At 46.2% G+C, this 22,636-nt stretch overlaps 1 protein-coding gene across 1 annotated transcript in view; it reads right to left on the minus strand.

Moving 5' to 3' along the window:
* Positions 1 to 20,608, minus strand: part of LOC307234820 (roundabout homolog 2) — a gene marked incomplete at both ends in the record, with an annotated part of 40,261 nt that extends 19,653 nt beyond the window's left edge. The window contains 5 exons of the mRNA XM_080006683.1: positions 4,206 to 4,333; positions 5,920 to 6,058; positions 9,830 to 9,950; positions 10,175 to 10,332; positions 20,236 to 20,608. Of these exons, the coding sequence (XP_079862809.1) occupies positions 4,206 to 4,333; positions 5,920 to 6,058; positions 9,830 to 9,950; positions 10,175 to 10,332; positions 20,236 to 20,608 (919 nt within the window). The remainder of the gene's footprint in view (positions 1 to 4,205; positions 4,334 to 5,919; positions 6,059 to 9,829; positions 9,951 to 10,174; positions 10,333 to 20,235) is intronic.
* Between the last annotated feature and the right edge of the window lie 2,028 nt (positions 20,609 to 22,636).

The following is a 22,636-nucleotide window of genomic DNA, read 5'->3' on the forward strand; positions in this document are numbered from 1 at the left end:
ACAAAAGTAACGACCAATTACTGCAGGAGTAGGAGGCTATAGGTGGAAGACCAGTGGGCAGCATGGATTCACCGATGCTCAAAGTATCATTTAACACACTGTACATCTGTAGTGTTATGAGGGTTTTCCTCATGGTATCCCTGCTCTGGGAACGCCTGCCAGCACCTGCTAAAGGGACGCTAACTTGTTGACATTTTTTATCAACATCTTCATCAACAAAGCTGACCTCTCAATTTATTTATTTACCTCTCTTTTCCCCAGAAGGATTCATGCATGTATAATAATAATAATAATAATATTATTATTATTATTATTATTATTATGGACCCTATTGTTATTGTTTGGGAAAAAATTCTCAGAATTATGACGCCTAACACTATGTGGAACACCAACTTGGAACCTCTCCTTGGAACCACGCTGTCACAAAGACCTCGTGGTTAAGTTTCATCCAGATCGATCCACATACAGAGCAGATATTAGCGAAAAATTTTAAGCGATTTTATACAGACGAGCCAGTTCATCTGACGCCGAAATATGTCCAACCCGGCTAAAAGTGTCTGGAACACATACTTGGGCATGAGTTACGAACACAGTTGAGGTGTCGTTTAAACCGCGATGTCACATGGATCCCGTGGTTTAAATTTCATCCAAATCGATCCACATACGGAGCAGATATTGTACTGGCTCGTCTGTGATAAAATCGCTTAAAACTTGGTTCGTTTTTTTCGTTAACATCTGTTCCGTAATGTGGATCCATTTGGATTAAACTTCAACCACGAGGTCATTGTGACAGCGCGGTTCAAACAAGACACCAACGGTGTTTGTGTGTTATGCCGCAGTTGGGTTTCCCAGATGGTTTTAGGCTTCAAAATTCGGACAATCTTTCCTAGTTTTTCCTCTTACAATAACAATAAGGGGCTGCCATACAATAACAATAGGGTTCCAGCTCTGCGGGCTTGACCCCTAATAAAAATAAATTTAGCTGCAGGCAGTAATACATAGGGTCCCATATCGACAGGAATTACACATTTTTGAGTTCCCATGCAACGTAGCATCAGTTCGTGCTGTGGCTCGAGTTCCCAATGAACCAAGCATTGGCTCAACTAATTACGCGGTGAGTCCTGGTGACACGCAGAATTACTACTACAAGCTGATACACTTGTTGCGTGTTATGACTTTATCCTAAAAATGAGAAGGTGGCTGTCTAGCACCTGTAGTCCACAGAGTCCTGCCTCATGGTGTCTCTCTGGAAGGAAATCGCTCCGTGTGGGCGTTCCCAACAACACGGTTCCATTCAAACGGATTAAACACTGCAGGTCCCTCAGAGACATTTCACCAACTTTTTAAACTTTCGGGACTAAAATAAAACGGGACACCATTCTGATCCATTGCTCTGGAGCTGCAAGCGAACTCCATGTGTGAGGACACAAGCAAGGAATATGTTTTGGACTGATTCGGACTCCTACGTTTTGTATGTTACGACTGGCCCGAATGCCGCAGGAGGGACACGGCACCAGGTTAGATGGATCACAATGCGTTTATATTTACCAAATGGGCGAAATAATAAAATATCAAATGAAACGCCCCGCCTATGTCAAACAGGTAAGACAGTACACACACACTCACACACACGCACACGCAGTTTTTGACCACTACAGAGTGATGGGGTCCACACCACGCAGCTCGAACGGTGTGATTGGACGTTCGTAGCCACAACCTGCTCATATATAGCAAACTGGATGATGATCACAAATGATGATGATTTCACAGAGCGTGTTACTCAAAAAACCCATCTCGCTCCACAACACCAATGGAAGTTTTAGATCGTTGGCGTGTCGGCGGTGCACGAACGTTCGGCTGCTTCCGATCAAACGTTATCGGTTTTTCACTGACTCCTGCTCGGTATGTGGATCGATTTGGATGAAATTTGAACCACCAGATGTCTGCGACGTCCAAGTTCTAACGACATTCAACGACTTTTAGCCCGATAAGTGCCAAGGAGAAGAAAAATAATATAATTCGAACAATAACAATCGGGTTCCATCCGACCCCTCATAATAATAATAATAATAATAATAATAATAATAATAATAATAATAATAATTAAATTGCTATGAAACAATTATAATAATAATTCTAGCTTCATAGTGTCATAAACAGTATATTCTGCCATTAGTTAATTTACCGGTCGCTTAAAGTGAAAAGCTTCCGAGGTTCGGATGTAATCAAAAATCCCGGCAGCTGCATTTAAAGTGTAAGCAAATGAGGAGGAGATTAAACACGGTGTCAAACTCCACTGACACACTCTTTCTTTCTCACATCACAAAACCCCGGCGTGCCAGATGTGGGTCTGATAGCCGCCTCTAATCTGTGGTGCATTAAAAAGTTGCAGTGTCTGAGACTTAGTGGCTGATTGCAATGCTGGAACATCCTCTGTGTGCCGTCACACACACCGGTGGGGGTGGGGGGCGTCGTGATATCTACGGGAGATAGATGTGACTTACTATGGTATGTAGGAGTGATTAAACATGAATATACTGGAGAGTAAACTTACAGAAAGGGCTGACTGACTGGAGTGACGACACAGAAGGAAACATGTGAGAAATGAAGGAGGTGAATACAGAATAGAACAATGTACAGACAGACAGACAGACAGACAGATAGACAGATAGATAGATAGATAGATAGATAGATAGATGGATAGATGAAAATAAAGTAAAGTTGAGTAAAGTTCAATCAAAGCCAAAACAGACACATTGACTGAGTGAGAGACAAGACGACAACATGAATGAATGATTGGCGAAGAGAAAGAGAGAGAGAGAGAGAGAGAGAGACTGCGAGAGCGAGAGAGAGCGAGAGGGCGAGAGACCACATCTCAGAGTGGTGACTGCAGCGTTCTGGTGGCATGTTAGAGATCACATCTGTCAAGCAAACATCTGTCACATGGAGTAATCCATACGGTTTAGCATAAGCTGCTGGAGAGAGAGACCGGCCCCGCCACCATGCTATCACACGCACGCACACACACACACCACAACCAATCCAAACGCTCATTCACTCACACATGGATTTAAACAAGTAATGGGCATGCCAGGTAGTGTCTTCTTAAGTGATGACTTCAATTGTGAATTATGACAACACCTTTCTGTATGTACACTGAAAGAAAATGGATCAATTGGCGAAAAAATGCTTCTATCTCCAAAATCTATACTTTTGGGGGCTTTTCTCAACTTAAAATGGGGAATGGGAAAGTCCTAATATTGTGTTTCTCAAATAACGATTTTAAGTCAGACAACCTTGAAAATCTAGGTTAAACAAACTAAAGCATTCTTTTCATTTGCTCCAATTGAGTCCAATCTGATGATGTTTTTGGATCTTTTTTTGGTGTGTAAGTGCAGTGTGAGTGTATCAGTGTATAAAGTGCATCACTGACCTATAAAGGGTAGACAAAGCCGCTGCATTGCACACCCATTACGCCACTGGAATCCATTTTCGGATTAACCGGCTGTTCTTGCTCTAACAATTTACTGCCGTGTAACTCCACTCTGGGACGCATTTACTTCCAAAAACTAAAATTGCATGCCAGGAGCAGCTTTCAACAAATCAGATTTAATGTTTAAAAAAAAGAAGACGTTTTTAAGCCAATCAGATTGCACTGCGGCAATAGCATGTCAGCAGATGACATCACACACTTTACTAATCTTAAAAAACAGCATATATTATATACAATATATAATATATAGTACATAATTCACTGGGCCAACACACGACTTGGAAGAAAGCACTACAGTGTTAAGCCAAAATTACGGTAAATATTATTATTACGGCTTTATTATTTTTTATTCGTTTTGTTCCATGAAAGGCATTTACAAAATTATATAATAATAATAATAATAATAATAATAATAATAACAATAATAATTATTATTATTATAATTATTATTATTATTATTATTATTATTATTATTATTATTATTATTATTGTTATTATCATTGTTGTTATTATTATTATTATATAATTATTATTATTATTATTTGTGAGTTTTTTTACTGATAACTACTGCTATATACTATGATATCTAGTGGATACATGCAGTACTGCAGATGCACAGGTCACGTGACCGAATCAGATCAAGTCAAATCTGCCTGACGCCAACAAGATAAGCCGCTGCATGCAATGCAAACACGCGCGTTCGCTGTCATACCGTGGACCTGCAGCATGGCCGAAGCCTCCGTTTTTCCCACGCTGTTCTCAGACGTGCACGTGTACGTCCCTTCGTCCTCCTCCTGCACCCTCAACAGACGCAGACTGTTGTCGTTTCGGATCTCAAACCTGGGGGACGGGAAAAGAAAAGAAAATATCACTATTCAAACGATATGCCTCAAGGACTGCGTGTGCGTCATAAAAAAGAATCCACTGTTTAGCAGTGGATAATCCATGTCACACTAAACAAAAACAACAACAACAATCTCAATAGTAAGTTTGACTTAATTAACGTTTAAAGGCCATTTCCTTAATGTGAGGAAAGACACAGCACAAATTCCTCTTTAATGTTCTGAAAGTGACCTAAAGATACAGTAACTAGCTCGTTGTAGGATACAGACACATAAATAAATGAGTTCTGACATTATGCTTTCTAGGTCAGGTTCCTCCAATACAATATTCATCACTTTAGTGAATATGGGGTCCCTCTAATTAAGTCATGAACTGCCGGCACAATAATGCAACGTTGCAAACCTCTGGATGTCTCAGTTTGGTTCATGGGCTGCTCCGTCTCCCCCTTATCGGTTTCAAGGAACCTTCTCATCCCCTCCCCAGTGGAACCCTCACCTCCTCTGAGGAACCTTCACCTCCCGGGAGGAACCCGTAACTCCCCCGAGGAAGCCTCGTCTCCCCCGAGGAACCTTAACCTCCACAGAGGCACCCTCACTTCCCCCAAGGAACCTGAACCTCCACAGAGGCACCCTTACTTCCCTCGAGGAACCTTCACTTCTCCCAAAGAACCTTAAACTCCACAGAGGCACCCTCACTTCCCCAGAGGAACCTTAACCTCTTCTGGGGAAACTTCACCTCCTCTGAGGAATGCAAACTTCCCCCATTGAACCATCAGCTCCCCCGAGGAACCTTAACCTCCACAGAGGCACCGTCACTTCCCCTGAGGAACCTTCACCTCCCCGAGGAACCGTAACCTCCTCTGGGGAACCCTCACCTCACCTGAGGAACCCTCACCTCCCCGAACATTTACATTTACATTTAGTCATTTAGCAGACGCTTTTATCCAAAGCGACTTACAATTGTTCAAACACCGATGGACGCAGCCATCAGGAGCAATGAGGGGTTAAGTGTCTTGCTCAAGGACACTACAGCATGCTAGCAGGAGGGGCCTGGGATCGAACCAGCAACCTTTAGATTACTAGACCACCAGCTCTACCGCCTGAGCTACCACCCCCCTATGAGCCGTCTTAACCTCCTCCGTGAAACCCTCACTTCCTCTGAGGAACCTTCACCTCCTCAGAGGAACCCATACCTGGCCCGAGATAGCCTCTCCTACAGAGGAACCATCATCTCCTCTGAGGAACTGTCACCTACCCCCTTGTGGAACACCCACCTCTGCCCAGTAACCTTCACCTCCTCCAAGGAACCTTCACCTCCGCAGTGCAACCCTCACCTCCTCTGTGCGAACCTCAACTCGCCCAAGGAATCCTCACCTCCCCCAAGAAACCGTCACCTTCCAAGTGGAACACTCACGTCCCCTATGGAATCCTAACCTCTCCCCTGAACCCTCAGCTCCCATGAGGAACCCTCACCTCTCCCAAAGAACCTTCCCCTCCCCCGCGGAGCAATCACCTCCCGCCAAAGAACCCTCAGCTGCCAAGGCGAAGCTCCGTCTCCCCTTCACCTCCGCAACCCTCGCTCACCTCCCCCGTGGAAGCTCCCCCTCCTCCCGCCGCCATCGCACGGTGGGCGCGGGGTCTCCGTGCACGTCGCACAGGAAGTCCACCGTCTCCTCCTCCATCACCACCTGGTTCACCGGCCGCCGCATCAGGACCGGACGCTCTGTGGCAACATCGGAGAAAAAAAAAACGGTCAAATGCGTATTTTCCAACGCACCGATCAAAGTTACAGTCGTGTGATTGGGAGAAAAGTATTGAATCTCCCATCTGAATCCCCCCACCCCACACACACACACACACACACACCCAGGCCGGGTGCAGCCATTTTGCCGCGGCCACCCAATCTCTCCCCGCCACGGCAACTTTTATGTCCTTCTGATTGGATTACGATCAAGAGCGAGAGAATGGGTCAAGCTTCAAGTTCAAGTTCAAGAGATTATTAGTCACATACATATACGTAGGGTCATACATATATGCAGTGAAATGTCATGACTCCCGGTGATTCTGCACAATAAGCTCTATAAGCTCTAAAAATACCAAAACGTGCGTAGTTCAGGTCAGTTTCATTTAGGAGGATTTAAATGTAAATTTAATACAATACAGACAATTAATTTTAGTATATTATAGAACCCAGAAATTGCAATTGTGGCGCCCTGTGCGAGCGCCACGTGTTGATTACGCACATTTTAATAATTTTAGAAGTTATGGAGCTTTGTGTCATATTTCTGCTTTTTTGTGTCTGCATTTTTTTTTCTCCCATCACCGAGGCCCCCCGAGCTCTGGGGCCTATGGGCACGGGCCCAAATCGCCCATATCATAGATCTACTACTAGAATTACTTGAGCATTAAGTTCATTTGCAGAGGAATGATGGAGATCGTTCAATGTCTATGTGGTCCATATGAAAAGGGCCCTAAAATATAATAAATGTATATATATTTTTACTTTATCGTGTTGTCTCTCAACATTATAGTATTTTTTTTACAACATATTATGAACGTGTTCAATAAACCTATGAGTAGGTTTATGGAATGGTTTATATGGTTTATTTATTACAAAGAAACAAAAGCTGATAGTGACAAAACATAAGCATTAATATAATGAGAGACAGAAAACAGAAACCAAAGGAGAAATAGTACCTGAGGAAAGGCAGAGTGGAGTCATTTGCCTGTTGAGAGCTTCAATTTTCTACTGTTTTTTTTCATTTCATTTGGCCTTTCGCTACTTTCATTTCGCCTTCCCGCCATCATTTCATTCGAAAACTCTAAAAAATGAACCACAATTCGATTTTCACATCTCAAACAAATGGATAAAATGAAAAACCCGAAAAAGAGAAATTCTCATTTCTGAGACCTCTGAGGCCTGAAAATAGACCATTTTCCCACCTTCAAAACAAGAACCACGTCATCTGAGTTTTGTGTGGGCGTCAGCTTCCGTAAGCCCCGAAAACCTTGAATAAACCCAGCGCCGAACAGTGATGTGGAGCTATTTTTAGAACCGGAGGAGCTCAGTCCCTCCTGAAAAAAAACCCCTGGTTCCAGACACGGGGACGTTCACCAGATGAAATCCTAAATCCACTGAACAAGATAGAATCGTTACGTAAAACAATCAGCAGCTGCATCAACTCGGTGACTTCACCACACCACGCTCGGTGCACGTGATTTGTCAGATTTCGCCGTATAAATTATCAACACCAAATTATCTCATCGCTGTTCTCGTCAAATTTTAATTTCTTTTAAGTGCTTTGGGAAGCCGACCGAGTCAGACAACTCAAATAAAGAGCTCCCTGCACCGGAAACCGAAAGGCTGAATGGCCAATATCATTTTTTTTTCGATATATATTTTATTTTCTGCCTGACAACAGAGAAAAAAAGTAATTAAAATGGTTTAGTCAAAGAAATCCATTTTTTATTCCATTTTATTCTATCATTTTTGATCAAATCAAATCCAATCGCTATTCCTTCTTCATCGAATCACTTCTATTTCTGAAAGGAAAACAAGATCGACTTAAGACAGCACGGGCGGTTGGAATGTGTGAAAGTTTGGGTCCATCTGTTTTTCCCGTTTGAGAGCAGCGCCTTCGTCCAATCAGCCGCAGCGACACACTCTGAGTGCTCGGTGCTTGGGCTCGAGGAGTCTCGTGGCAGATTGATCAAGCGTCAGCGGTTGGGAGGCGGTTGGGAGGCGGCCATGCCGGCGAGGCCCCCCGCGGCAGATCGGTATCGAAACATTTATCGGACATGCATCACTATTTCATTTTGATAATTACATGAAGCAGTGGATGATGAGCCAATGGGAGGGAATGGAGGGAACCTGAAGCGTCGCCGTTGTCAGCGTTGCGGCTTTAACCATTAAAGACCGACAGCGCTGCGTCTCCCCTCCGCCTTTTATTTTCTGCCATAAAAAGGGTTGATTTCGCATTTTCAGATTCCAACCTCTGGAAATATTTTAGTACATCAATCTCTTAGAATTGTTTTCAAAAATTTTTATTTTATTTTTTATTATTTTATATGAAATCGCCAAATTTGTGAGTCTAGAGCAGGGGTCGGGGACATATGGCTCGCGAGCCAATTATGGCTCTTTTGATGACAGTATATGGCTTGCAGACAAATTTGAGCTAAAATTTTTCTTTACAGTAAACAAGTAATAAATAATTATTCTGTGTCATTTTAAAGTAAAACAGGGAAGAGAAATAAAAATTTGGAAAATAAAATTCTAAATTTAAATGTGCCGGACAAAGGGGCGTAGTCAAGCACTGGCTGCGGACCACAGAAAGACTCCAGGCGCCTTTTACTCGGCCCCTCCCGGGTCTCTGCTCAGGCGCCACTTGTGGGAGTCTCTGCCCACAGGTAAGTGTTTAGGGAGGGGGATGGAGTCTTTCTGACCGCGGTGCGCCGACATGGCGAGAGTTTTATTGTTCATTTCAATATGCGGCACGCAGGCCACAATCATATATATGACTGAGGATTATTATAATAATTGTGGATAATAATGATCATCTTGGGCGCAGGAGGAACGGCGTTCCACTGCTGGGCTGCTTACGAGCCCGTGCGCCGATCCCCTCTGTAAGACAGACGAACATTAAGAAAACTCCCTGCCTCGAGTCGGACCAATCAGCTGAACACAAGTGGACAGAAATGGAAAAAATGTCAATATGCATGTGACAAATAATCTCTTAAACTTGAACCTGAAGACCAGCTGATTCTTAAAACTCGCAACAAGCTTCCCGTCACGGAGTAGTATTGCTGTGTTGACCATGTTTGGCTCTACATACGCATGTGAGCAGTCTTTCTGGCATCTGAGAAACATTAAGAGCAAGCTACGCTCACGTTGAACTGATGGAAGCCTCAACGCAGCATGAAGCTCAACTTCACTATGTAGGAACCAGACTACAAGGCCACCAGCAAAACCATACATGCAATAAAGAGGAATGTATTATATATAGCGCTTTTTTAAGTACTCAGAGATGTGTTATACGTTAAAAATGTATGCCTTACTAAAAAAATGCATGCATTAAGTTGCATTCAATTTTATTAAATATTATCTGTCTCCTAAGGAAATACATTTAGAAATATTTGGCTTTTATGGCTCTCCCAGCCAAAAAGGTTCTCGACCCCTGGGCTAGACTCATCTGAGTGTGGCCGGACCATGGTTTTGGTCCCAGTAATAAGGGCATAAAATAAGTGTTCAACATCAGTACTGTCTAACGATGTGACATAGCCTCAGCAAAAAACTTAAAGGCGTCGGTTGATTTGATAAAAGCTGGAAGTTTGGAAAAGCCGCAATTCAGGCAGTTTAGCAAAATTGCAAGTTCACGCAAATATTGCAGGGATTGGAACTTGGTTGATTGAATTTGAGGCAATTATCGCGGCAGAAAAAAACGGGGGCTCCCTGGAGAGGCAGCTCTACGACGACGTGGCCTCAGACGCGGCTCACCGTACACCACCAGCTCGGCGGGGTCGCTGTCCCGCTCGCCCACCATGTTGGTGCCCACGCACACGTACATGCCGGCATCGCTTTTCCTGGTGTGGGAGATCATCAGTTTGCCTCCGCGCATCTGAAAATCAAACACGCAGACAAAGAATAAATAAATAACGGGAATAAAATCCGCGGGGAAAATTCTCCTGAGCATTAATCATCACGTTCATTAACGTGACCAGCTCCATCAAGGTTTTTTTTTTGTTTTTTTTTCCCCTTATTAATGACGGCTTGTTTTTTAACCTTGCTCAGTGTGGTTTTAATTACCATCACGGGGCCGGGCCGGGCCGGCGACGGACTCACCGAGATGCGCTCGTCCTTGGTGCCGATGCGGGCGTTGTTCCTCTTCCAGGAGACGCTGGGCTCGGGGTGGCCGCGCGGAGGCACGCACTCCAGCTCGGCGGGCTCGCCGGCCGCCACCACCACGTCGCTCGGCGCCTGGCGGAAGTCGTCTCGCAGGACTGGGGGGGAAGGAGGACGAAAAAGAAATTTGATACGATGCGATAAGAGATGGACGCGATGAGGAATGCGTCTACCCCGCCCGCCGACCGAAAATGGAACTGATCCGCGCCGATTAATCGCCGAGAGCGCCCTTTTTTTGTCCCGCAGAGTGAAATTTGTCCCCGACGCATTTTTTTTGAGGGTCATTTCACCGTCTTTCATGATGCTTTTTCAGACAAACAGCCCCGCACGGAGTGAGAGGTGATCATTATCGCCGCACGTGCATGAGCGCTCATACGCCTGCCAACGTCCTTGCTGTGCGACTCCGGGCTTTGGCGTTTCCCCGCGTCCTGCTCGGCTGTTGCTCCTGTCAGAACCGATGACTAATGCACATCTCTCCGTCCAGTAAACAAATAACACTGCATTCATAATTTAGCCCGAGCGAGAGAAGGAGAGAATGCTGAGAATGCTGTTCATCGATTAGAGTTCAGCTTTCAACACCATAGTTCCCACCAGACTGGCTGTCAAGCTGAAGGAGCTCGGACTGAATACTCTGCTGTGTGCCTGGATTCTGGACTTCCTCACAGCCCGGCCCCAGGTGATTAGGGTGGGGAAGCACATGTCCAGCTCCCTCACCCTGAATACAGGATCACCCCAGGGCTGCGTCCTCAGCCCCCTACTGTACTCCCTGTACACACATGACTGTGTGGCCAGGTCCAGCTCCAACACCATCATCAAGTTTGCTGACGACACCGTTGTCGTGGGCCTGATCACCGACTGCGACGAGAAGGCCTACCGCGAGGAGGTGGCTGACCTGTCACTCTGGTGCAAGGACAACAACCTACACCTGAACGTCAGCAAAACTAAGGAGCTGATTGTGGACTTTAGGCGAAGATCACAATCGAGGACGCACACGCCCTTGGTGCTTAATGGGACTTCTGTCGACAGGGTGAGCAGCTTCAAGTACCTGGGTTCCACATCACAGAGGATTTAACATGGACTTTACAAACAGACACTCTCACACGTCTTATACCACCTCAGGCAGCTGAGGAAATTCCGGGTCTCGGGAGGATCCTCAAGTCCTTCTACTCTGGAGCAGTGGAGAGCATCCTGACAGGCAACATCACTGCCTGGTTTGGGAACTGTACTGCTCAGGACAGGCGGGCCCTGCAGAGGGTGGTGCGTTCAGCCGAATGTACCACTGGAACTACCCTCCCCTCCCTGCAGGACTTATACACCAGGAGGTGTAGTAGCAGAGCACGCAGGATCATGAAGGATCCTCACCACCCCAACAACGGACTGTTCCAGCTGCTGCGGTCAGGCAAGCGCCTCCGCAGTCACACAGCGAGAACAGAGAGACTGATATAGAGTTTTTTCCCGCGAGTCATAAGAACTGTCAATGCTGACCTCACCAGGGGTCCTCACTGAGCCACACACATAGGCTCCACTACCTTACTGTACTGTATGTAGCATACTGTACCGCATACTGTGTCACTGTTCTGGGTTGTTCGGTGTTACCGTAGTGCTGAACCGTACTGTTGTATACTGTGCTGTATTATCCCACAAACACTACCTCACTTTATTCACATGCCACTTTAATGCACATATCTGTATATACATAATTGCCTATCTCATATACATAAGTCTATCCCATATATGTAAGCCTATTCCATTTATCTATTCCATTTTATTTTATTTTATTTTATTCTATATATTATATACTCTATATATAGAGTATTCGACTTACTGTATTACGTTTCAGTTAGCTGGTCTAGTAGAAAGAAATTTTCCTTGGACATATTGTGTGTAATCACCGGGTGCGTTGCATTACATTTCATTGCATATATGTATGAAAGTATGTATATGTATGTGACGAATAAACCTCTTGAATCTTAAATCTTAAATCTTGAGAGGTGGGCCGGCCTCCGCATTAATGTGTCTCTGATTGCAAACACCGCTTCGCTTGTAAGGGAACGCCGTCCGTCCCCGTGTATCACCCTGGGAGTTTGGGGTTTGTCCTCCGTGAGAGACGACGGGGGGAGGAGGAGGAGGAGGAGGAGGAGGAGGAGGAGGAGGATGGAGTCGCCACCTCCCATGTCTTCCACTCGGATGCAGCGACTGACGCAAGGAAAACATCGGGTGAGACGTGGCCCCACGAAGTGGAGCTGATGCTAATACACTCAGGGTGTCATGACAGACAGACAGACAGACAGACAGACAGACATAGATGGACACAGTCCTTCAAGCACCACTGATGATAAGATAATAAGATTGGATAAGACGTCATTAATCCAATCTGTGTGATGACATGAACCCCTCGTTGAAAGACATTGCACATGTAATGACAATGTGATTCCAATGACGTGAGGCTGTAACTAAGCATGTGGTGAGTTTGTGTAATTAGTGGGAGCCCCCACGCTGTAATCTGACTGAGTTTACACCGGGCATTAACGTGTATTACGGGGTTAAACTACTGAGTCTCCTTAAGCCACAAGGCATGAACGACCTGCAGACGCGGACGCCGGGTGCCATGTCAGTCGTGTCTGGTCTTATTTTGGGAGTAATAACGAAAATAATGATCAGGTATCCTGGGGCCGAGAGTGGACGCACATAAACAACATCAGAGAGAGAGAGAGAGAGAGAGAGAGAGAGAGAGAGAGAGAGAGAGAGAGAGAGAGAGAGAGAGAGCGAGAGAGAGAGAGAGAGAGAGAGAGAGGCAGCCATGACGGCCATCACTCATCTGTCTCTCTGTCTGAGCCCAAAGGAGAATGTCATCATGTGCCACCTATCTATCTATCTGTCTGTCTGTCCGTCGGTCTGTCTATCCATCCATCCATCTATCTACCTATCCATCCATCCATCCATCCATCCATCATCCTTCTATCCAGCTATCCATCATCCATACATCCATCCATCTACCCAGATCAACATGAGCTAACCATTACAGCACCATTATGATGTGTTATAATGAGACAGGCTCCCATCATTGCCCCCGCTGATAAGACCATAACAATTCACAACAATAAAAAAAGGAATAAAAAAAAGTCCATAACAACTCCTTTAATCGCTGTAAAATGCAAGTAGACAAAGGGGTTGGACCAAACCAATTTGCTTAACGAGAAGTGCAAATATCAACATAATAAATGGTGAAAATAGCAACAATAAAATAGTAAAATACAGCAACATAAAGTGTCAGAGTCTCAATAAAATCGGTATTTAAAAAGTCTCTTCGTGTGCTCTCTCCGCAGGGGGCCGTGGCCAGCGGTCGTATCGCAGTTAGAACCGTTGCTTATGCCTCAAATGTTTATTACGTATTTTCTTATCACATGGATGCATTTCAGAGTAGAGGTGATTACAGAGTGACATCATCGTCAGACCCACAAAAAGGTTGAGAGACGGGTGGGGGGGGGGGGGTGATCTGGATCTGGCTAAATGAATAATCCCCGGACTGGGGAGGTTGTTTTTTTTGGGGGCAGCCTGGACATCTGTCCACCTAGTTTTTAAAAGCGCCCCTACATCCCCCACTCCACCTCCATCACTTCTGCCCCCTCCATCTCCCTTACAGGGCAGGAGAGGGACCGCCACGCCACGAGGGTCGCCCGCCCCCCCCCAGACTTGGAAGGCCCTGGAAGGTCCTGGAAGGTCCGGTCAAGCGGAGGCAGGGGAACGGACTACCACCAGCCGGTCGGTCAAGCTGAGCTCGCCCTCCTCCCCTCCTCCTCCGGCGGGAAAGAATAAAATAAAATCCCCCGTTCGCCAAATAACACCGGACCCCCGGCTCCCTCGGCTGCCTGTTTGAAACGCTCCGCCGAGCCGAACGGCTAATTGAAAGCGCCGCATTATTTTTAGACCGCTATCTGTACGGAGCCCCGGCTAGACGGCGGCGCTGCGACTTTTGTTTCGGCACCGTGGTGAGCGAAGTGAAGTGAAGGGGGGAAAAAAAGGAAAAGAAGAAGTTACGGGCATGGAGCTAATCCCCCCCCTCCGAAAAACCTCTCTTTCACACAAAAACACACACACACACACACACACACACACACACACACACACACACACACACACACACACACACACACACACACACACACACACACACACACACACACACACACACACACACACCTTCAGCCTTTATTGTCAGAATTCAGAGTCCCTGGGCGCAGGAGCTTGAAAAGTGCGACTACTTTATATTTGAAATCCCTGCTCGAGAGCAGCAGGCGGCGCTCAGATTACTCCCCCAAACACGCACGCGGCGGCAGAACCAACAGCTCTTTGAAGCCGCCGCCAAGTTAATGTGAATCCCTTCTCCCTCACACTTGAAAGCCCCCCGTCACATCACAGGAGCCTTCCTTCGCTCCGTTCCAGGGGCCGCGATCCCACAATAGAATGCATCCGCCGCGTGAAGGAGAGACGGGGGGGCCCCGGTGGCTCATTTTGTCGGGGGGGTGAACGTCCCCAATTTACCTTGTCAGACACACTGCGATTAAACCTGTCCTCGGCTGCACCCTCCACCCGGCGTTCACCCTCTTACCCCTCCGGGGGAGGGGATTAAAATGTCACGGCATCAGATGTTTGACCCCTTCCTCTACGGGGAACCCCACCCGCCCCCACCCACCCAAAACTCAATTTGGCCTCCTGTAAGCTTTAATAGTGGCCGAGCAAAAAGCTAAAGGTTTTGTTATTATTATTATTATTATTACTATTATTACTATTATTATTATTATTACTATTATTATTATTATTATTACTATTATTACTGTTATTATTATTACTATTATTATTATTATTATTACTATTATTACTATTATTATTATTATTATTATTATTATTCAAATGGTTCTCTATGTAGCGCGGACCAGAGATTCATTTTCCATAACTTAGATTTTTCAGGGATGTGCAGATTAAGAGATTTTAATCCCACCAGAATATTCATCACTGTCTTTTTAAGTGACATTTATCTCTGTGTGCGGTGCTTAGCGGAGCGGAGCTTTAGGACTGTGGAAAGGCCATCTGCTGGTGTTTTTATTTTTTATTTTTTCCTCAAGAAATAGGCGGAAAGGACAAGAGAATAATTTACCTCTGTGAAGGAGTTTATTGCGCCGTTTCTAACGTGTATATTGTAATCAGGGGGATGGTAGCTCAGGAGGTAGAGCTGGTGGTCTAGTGATCTAAAGGTTGCTGGTTCGATCCCAGGCTCCTCCTGCTAGCATGCTGTAGTGTCCTTGAGCAAGACAATTAACCCCTAATTGCTCCTGATGGCTGCGTCCGTCGGTGTTTGAACAATTGTAAGTCGCTTTGGATAAAAGCGTCTGCTAAATGACTTAATGTAATGTAATCCCGCATCATATAAATACAGAGAACACCTTCATGCGTATTTTGTTTGTTTGTTTTGATTGTTTACCACCCTTTTACACATAGTATATGTACTGCAATTTTTGGGGTTTGTTTTATTGTATATTGGCAATTTTTTCTATTCCTTAGTTAATTTTAGGCTTATTGTATACAGGCATTTTTTTCAATCATATGTTATCTTTTATTATTATTATAACTTATTATTATTGCCTGTTATTTTGATGTGAGCTGCTCTAAGACCACATTTTCCTTCCAGGGATGATCTATCTATCCGTCCGTCCGTCCGTCCGTCCATCCATCCATCCATCCATCCATCCACCCATCTTTCTATGGTGGTAGAATGTGTTCTAACTGGCAGCATTGGGACAGATAGAAGCTCCATAAAGGTAAATGGGAAAATGGGGAAACAAGTAAACAGGTGAGAGCCATGATGGAGGGATAGAGAGAGCAGGTTACCAGGTTAGCGGACAGTGGAAGTATAAATCCCGGGAACAAGCTGTTAGGAAACTATTGTTCTTTTGTCTGTGAGTGGAGTCCTAAACCCATTAGGGAGGTGGACTAATCCCATTGCCATAATACTGGCCCGTCCAAGCTAATGGAGGCTTTGCTTACAGAGAAGAGAAATTGCTCTAATCCCAAGATTGTCCAAAATATGTTGATGAGGGGATGAAGCGACACTTTGGAGACGTTGCTACAATCCTCCGCGTGGCTTCTCCCGCTTCCCCGAGAACGCTTCAATTACAAACGCGGCCGACGAATTCCGAAACCAACCCAAGGACGAAGGACGCGTTTTAACCACGACGCAGCACAAACACATGAATAAAAAGCTGCTCGGCCGCCGCGGAGGATTTCCTCTCCGGGTTCCTGCCGGCGAGAGGAAGCAGGGGAGTCCAAGAAGCGAGCTCAAGCCCAAACTCCATAATCCCCTCATCAGAAGTAAGAGGAACATCTGTCTCCAAAGCCCTTTCAGCGAGTTTTATTTTTTATTCGTCCCACTTTATTCTAATCCAGCCAAAGTACTGTGTGCGTCCGTGTGATTTCTTTTCTTTCTTTCCTCCAGGGACAAGTGTTTGATTCGCATTGAAATACACGCGTCTGGATCAAAGCAGCTTGAATAAATAAAATAAGTAAAGACAACACAGCGAGGGCTGCTGTCGGCTTTTATAAGCAGAGCACGACATGGAGAGGTGCTGCAGAACAGTCAAATGCATTCATTCATTTATTCATTCATTCATTCATTCACCTATTAATTAATTCATTCAGTCATTCATTCATTCATTCATTCATTAATCTTTTCATTGATTCCTTCATTCATACAAGCAAAGCATGCATCTTACAGAGAGGTGCTGCAGATCATTCAAAGGCATTAATTAATTAATTCAGTCATCCATTCATTCACTCATTCATTCATACAAGCAAGGCTAGCACAGAGAGGCTTTCAGAGAGGTGCTGCAGAACAGTCAAATGCATTCATTCATTCACCCACTAATTCATTCATTCATTCATTCATTCATTCATTCATTCATTCATTCATTCATCCATTCATTCATCCATTCATCCATTCATTCATTCAGTCATTCATGCATTCGTTCATTCATCCATTCATTCATTTTTTCATTGATTCCTGGAGATGGTTCAGAACATTCCAATTCATACATTAATTTATTATTTATCGTCCATTCATTCATTCATTCATCCCTTCAATCAAGGAAAGCACGCATCTGACAAAGAGAGATGCTGAATAACATTCAAACGTTCAATGTTCGTTCATTCATTCATTCGTTCATTCATTCATTCATCCATTCATTCATTCATCCCTTCAATCAAGGAAAGCACGCATCTGACAGAGAGATGCTTAATAAAATTCAAACGTTCAATGTTCGTTCATTCATTCATTCGTTCGTTTATTCATTCATTCATTCATTCATCCATCCATCCATTCATTCATTCATTCATTCACGTATCCATTCATTCAGTCATTCACTTGTTTGTTGGCTGGTTGGTTGGTTTGTTTGTTACAGAGAGGCGCTGCGGACGTCCAAATTCATTTATTCATTCATTTAGAATGTGATAATGCAGAAGACAAAAGAAGGGAGGCTTTGGACAAACTGATGAAGCGTCAGAAAAAACATCATCCTCACTCGCTTCCAAACGCTCAGTGCGGCCACCGCGGGCGCCAGCGGGGCCTCGGCCGCCGCTCCCCCGTTTCACCATTTCATCGGGAACGTCGGGTCCCCCCCCACCCCCCCCCGGAACGAGCGCAGTCGGCGGCGGTCAAAACGCCGGCGCTTCCCCCGTCTCCTCCAGCGAGGTCCCGGCCTCGCCGACAGATGCCACGCTATTAATTACCGCTCAGTCAGGCATTAAAGCTCTGTCTTCTCCCACCTGTTGCCCCGACACACACACACACACACACACACACACACACACACACTCGAGTACAAACGCTGACACACACACACACACACACACAACCTTTCCAGAGACCACCAGCTCAGAGTGACCTCCCTTAAATGTGCCACCGCCCGCCTGCCAGATATAATTGGGTCACTAATTACCCCGGTGTCAGCGTGATCTCAGGCGGAGGGGGGCGGCGGGCCGATTCGGGGACGACCGCCAACGCCGTCTTAGCACCTGCCCCGCCCCTCCCCGCCCGCCCCCGGGCGACGCAGGTGGTCACCGGCGGCGCTACTCACCCGCCGCCCGCAGGTGATTCATCGTGTCGCGCCGTGACTCGGCGGCTCCGAGACCAACGACGAGCGGGGAAATGTTCTGAGGCTGTTTTTACACCGTTTCCGTAATGAGCGGGTTTTGTTTTTTTTGTTTGTTTTTTTTTTAATTCGACGCAGCTGCTTATGTCCCTCCGCCCCCGCCGTACACGAGCGAGTCGTTGTCCCTATTTTCGGACGTGGGCTTTGAGGTGGCGAGGTCGGCGAGCCAGGAGCACGTAGAGGAAGCGTCTCGCCGCTGCTTGCTGGGATGCCCTCCCCCTCCTCCCTCCCTCGCTCCCTCCGCCCTCTCCCCCCTAATCAACGCTCCGACTAATCCATTTCCCGAAGCCGCGAGGAGCGTCTGCGTCCGGGCTCGGCGCGGCGAGGGAGGAGGGGAAGACGGCGGTGCAGGGTGGAGGCTCGTCTTCACTTCCTTGTTGCGCCGCCTTTTTTAGGCAGCATCACCCTTGCACAAGCAATTAACTCCAGGAAATGATCTTTTTATATCCAGATCTTTGCATTCCTACGGCGCCCGCTCTTCAATATGCATTAAAAACAACCCTACACGCGCGCGCACACACACACACACACACACACACAGGAATACACACAAACAAAGACAAACGCCAACACACCCGTATGCAAGCCCTTGGACTTTTTTTTTTACATTTTTTACATTACTACTTCGGTGTATTCCGTTTGGGAGCCTTTCAGTTTTTACTCCGTTGGATTTCGAGGCAAACACATTTACTTTTTAACTCTACTGCAGTTCTAACACAGCTGCTTCCTGTCACTTGAGGTTTTTCTTTTTGTCCTGATTTATATTTATGTACGTCAAAGTCGTGAATGACACCACCTGCACTAAGTGTAATCAGGATCTGCCTGAGGACAAAAGCTGCAGTAGGTACTTTATGTCATGTTATAGACTCAGTTAGATCAGGGAACCGTATATGATGAGTACTTTTACTTTTAATACTTTAAGTACATTTAAGAGCAGGTACTTCTATATTATTATTTGTGTCGAAATGTCAACCTGGTATTTCCACTCTCTCTAGAGTCATTTGGAGTCACGGTATTTGTACTTTTACTTAAGTACACACATCCACAAAGCGGGGCGTGGCCAACCTGCGGCTCGCGGGCCTATTACGGCCCTCCTGTCACTGTTTCAGTCGCCCGTGCGTTATTCAACATCAATTTTAAAAACGACATGATGAAAATCTTGGCATGGAAATTAAACAAAAATAAGCCATATTCGATTCGAATGCCGATCCGCTGTCACAGAACAGAGCAAGGTATGCAGAGTTTCAGATCAAATAATCTCACCCAACGCTCAGTCAGCATAACATGCACGTGTATTTCTAATTACCTATTTAGGAAATGAGGCGTAGCTTGCGGAGCTAGTTCCGTCAGACAACTCGACGGCGCCACGCGCTGCCACGCCCCTGCGGGTCGGCCAATTTAAGCAGCCAATCCCTCCTGCCCCACCTGCTTTGCTGCCTGCGCTGCCTCCACCTCCCCTGCACCTACCTGTTGTGCTCTGCTCTCCTATCCAACGCGGGGGGATTGCAGCTCATCGCTCCTATATTTCTCATATATATTGGAGGTCACTGGAGCTCGAGCAGGATGCCTGCGTGTCTGTGCACCTCGCCGGGAGTGATGAGCAGCAAGAGCCCAGACGCCCAAATTCAAACCATGCTAAATAAATAAACATCATTTAAAATGAAATCTGAGAGTTGTCTGTCGGAAAATCCTCATAATGCATTAGTTCATATCATCTCAGTCCATGGCTGGCTATCGTGTACATAATTATTATTCACACGCATGTCTGAGTGGATGTGATCAATAAAACAACAGCCTTACTGGCGACCTCCAGCGAGGCGTTGCGGCTGATGGCCTCGCCCAGGTAGTTGCGGGCCACGCAGGTGTACACGCCCTCGTCGGGCTTGCTGCGGCGCCCGTGCACGATGCGCAGGAAGAAGAGCGAGCCGCTGGGGAGCAGCATGCGGTGCGAGCGCGGGTCGTCCCGGTCCGTCTCCACCCGCTCGCCGTCCTTGTACCACTCCACGCTGGGCGGCGGGCGGCCCTCCGCCTTGCAGTTCAGCGTGGCCGGCTCGCCCTTGGACACCACCAGGTTGGACGGGTCCTCCGCGATGCGGGGCGCCGAGTCCTCGAACCGGGCCCTGGAACCTGCGGCGACACGGTAATGAATTGAGACGCGCGCAGCACATCCCATATTAACCCTGTTATTGGGAGGAGAGGAAGCATTCGGACGGATTCTCATTCGCCCCGGAGGCAGCGTGAGAATTGAATACATTCATATACTATATTCAAAAATCCCATTTGTACGTTGGCCAAGATGTCAAATGCTGCAGCATTTAGGTCGTTGAATGAGATACCCACTTTTCTCTCACTGTGCACTGCAATAATAACAAAAAAAATTATATTGTACTCTGTAGGGCAGGGTTAGGGGGTCTAACAATTTATAGGAAATTGTAATAGTCCGTCAATCTGTCATTCGGGGTTTCTGCAGGGTGGAGATGAAGGGCGGTGGGAAAAGCTGGTTTAGGGGAAGATTGATGGAGCGATATGACCTATACGTTTAAGAGAGGAAGAGGAGGAGGAGGAGGAGGAGGAGAAGGAGGAGGAGGAGGAGGAGGAGGGGTGGAGATCTAAGTGGCTGGCCTCTCTTTCTGGCTCCCTCTCTCCCTCTCGCCCTCTCTGGGGATCCATTACTTTCGCCTGGTTGTCGGGGAGGAGAGGGGAGAGAGGAGGAAGACTCGCGCGTTGAGGCCAGAGCCCAGCTTTTAGAGCAAGATGAGGAAGGACGTTTTCTCACAATGTGCCGCGGTTATAATATCAATAATTCAAACGGCCCCGGCGCTCAGTTCCGAGGAGCGGAAACTGACTTGCAGCTAAAACAATATTGCCACACGGTGTCCGAAAGCTCCTTTATCTCCGTATATAATCTACACCCGGTGGAAATCCTCCATTTCCAGGGGAGGAGCAGTCGGTGCAACCTCCCTGCACATGTGTTATATTGCATTATACTTAAATCCAAGGCACGGGGAGATAAAGCCGCACTTTTAGCGCTAAGCAGATTTGAAGGCTTTTTATGTCAACCGGCATCATGATCCGCACCGGACAGGAGGCGCCGACGCCGCCCGGACCCGAGACATCTCCTCGACAACAAGCCCACAAGGTCAGCTCCAAAGTCACACACGCAAGGAGACCCAAACACCGGCGGAGAATGTGGGTTAATGCCATCGGAGATATTGGAGGACCCCGCCGGTGTCTGGTTGTGTTTTGGTCCCCTTTACGAGTCAGCAACGCACGTTTTACATGACCGCTGACTGTGTTCCTGCCGCATTATTGGATTTAGCGATTTCGTTTGGCATTTGTTAATTCCATGTTAAAGCAATGGAGCTTCTGCCTTTTCAAATGGAATGAACCAATGAAAAATGAAATACCTTTGACAAAAAGATGTGTATCTGTCAACACATACACAGTATGTGTGTATAATCGTTTTAAGGCCATTTCTCGTTCAGATTTTCTAAAAAACCCAAAAATGGAGACAATATCTATCGATACAATATCAACATATAAAAAAAAGTGGGCCATCATCAGCAAAATGATCAGGTGGGTGTGGTCCTTTAAATCGAGGATGGGAACCTTTTTTACCTGTTTGGGCCCAGACTACTATCGCAGGCCATACACTGCTATGATATAAACTAATGAATCATATGTGTTTGTTCATGCACATTAGGACTGAACTGAAACGCAACATATCTTGCTTTGTTTTGTTGTGGCTGATTGGAATATGAACTGAATATGGCAACTGAGAAAATAAAATAGTAATTTATTAGATTTTTCCAACCCAAGTTTTCATCATTGTTGTTTATAATTGTTGATAAAAAAAAGGTAGGCCTTTTTTAAAGAGCTGTATCCAATCGACACGTGTGGCGTGGACCGCGGGGCCGTAACAGGTCCGCCAGCCATCGATTGCCCGCCCCCTCTTCAAAAGTATCCGCGGGTATTTTGAGGAGGAAAAAAATATATATATATATATATATTAAACTGCGCCCCGTGTACTGCGACTTGGAACGCAACCGGAGACACACCGCAGGGAAACAAACATCCTCAGGTACATCTCCTCAAACCAGGCTGCGGTTGGTCGGCACAGTTAAATGTCAACATCTGACCCCGGCCCGGCAGCACCGGGAGATCACAACACTCACTTCAAAGGAGACGGTGACATGGAAGA

The sequence above is a fragment of the Zeus faber genome (genome assembly GCF_960531495.2).
Source record: "Zeus faber genome assembly, chromosome: 9".
Taxonomy (NCBI): domain Eukaryota; kingdom Metazoa; phylum Chordata; class Actinopteri; order Zeiformes; family Zeidae; genus Zeus; species Zeus faber.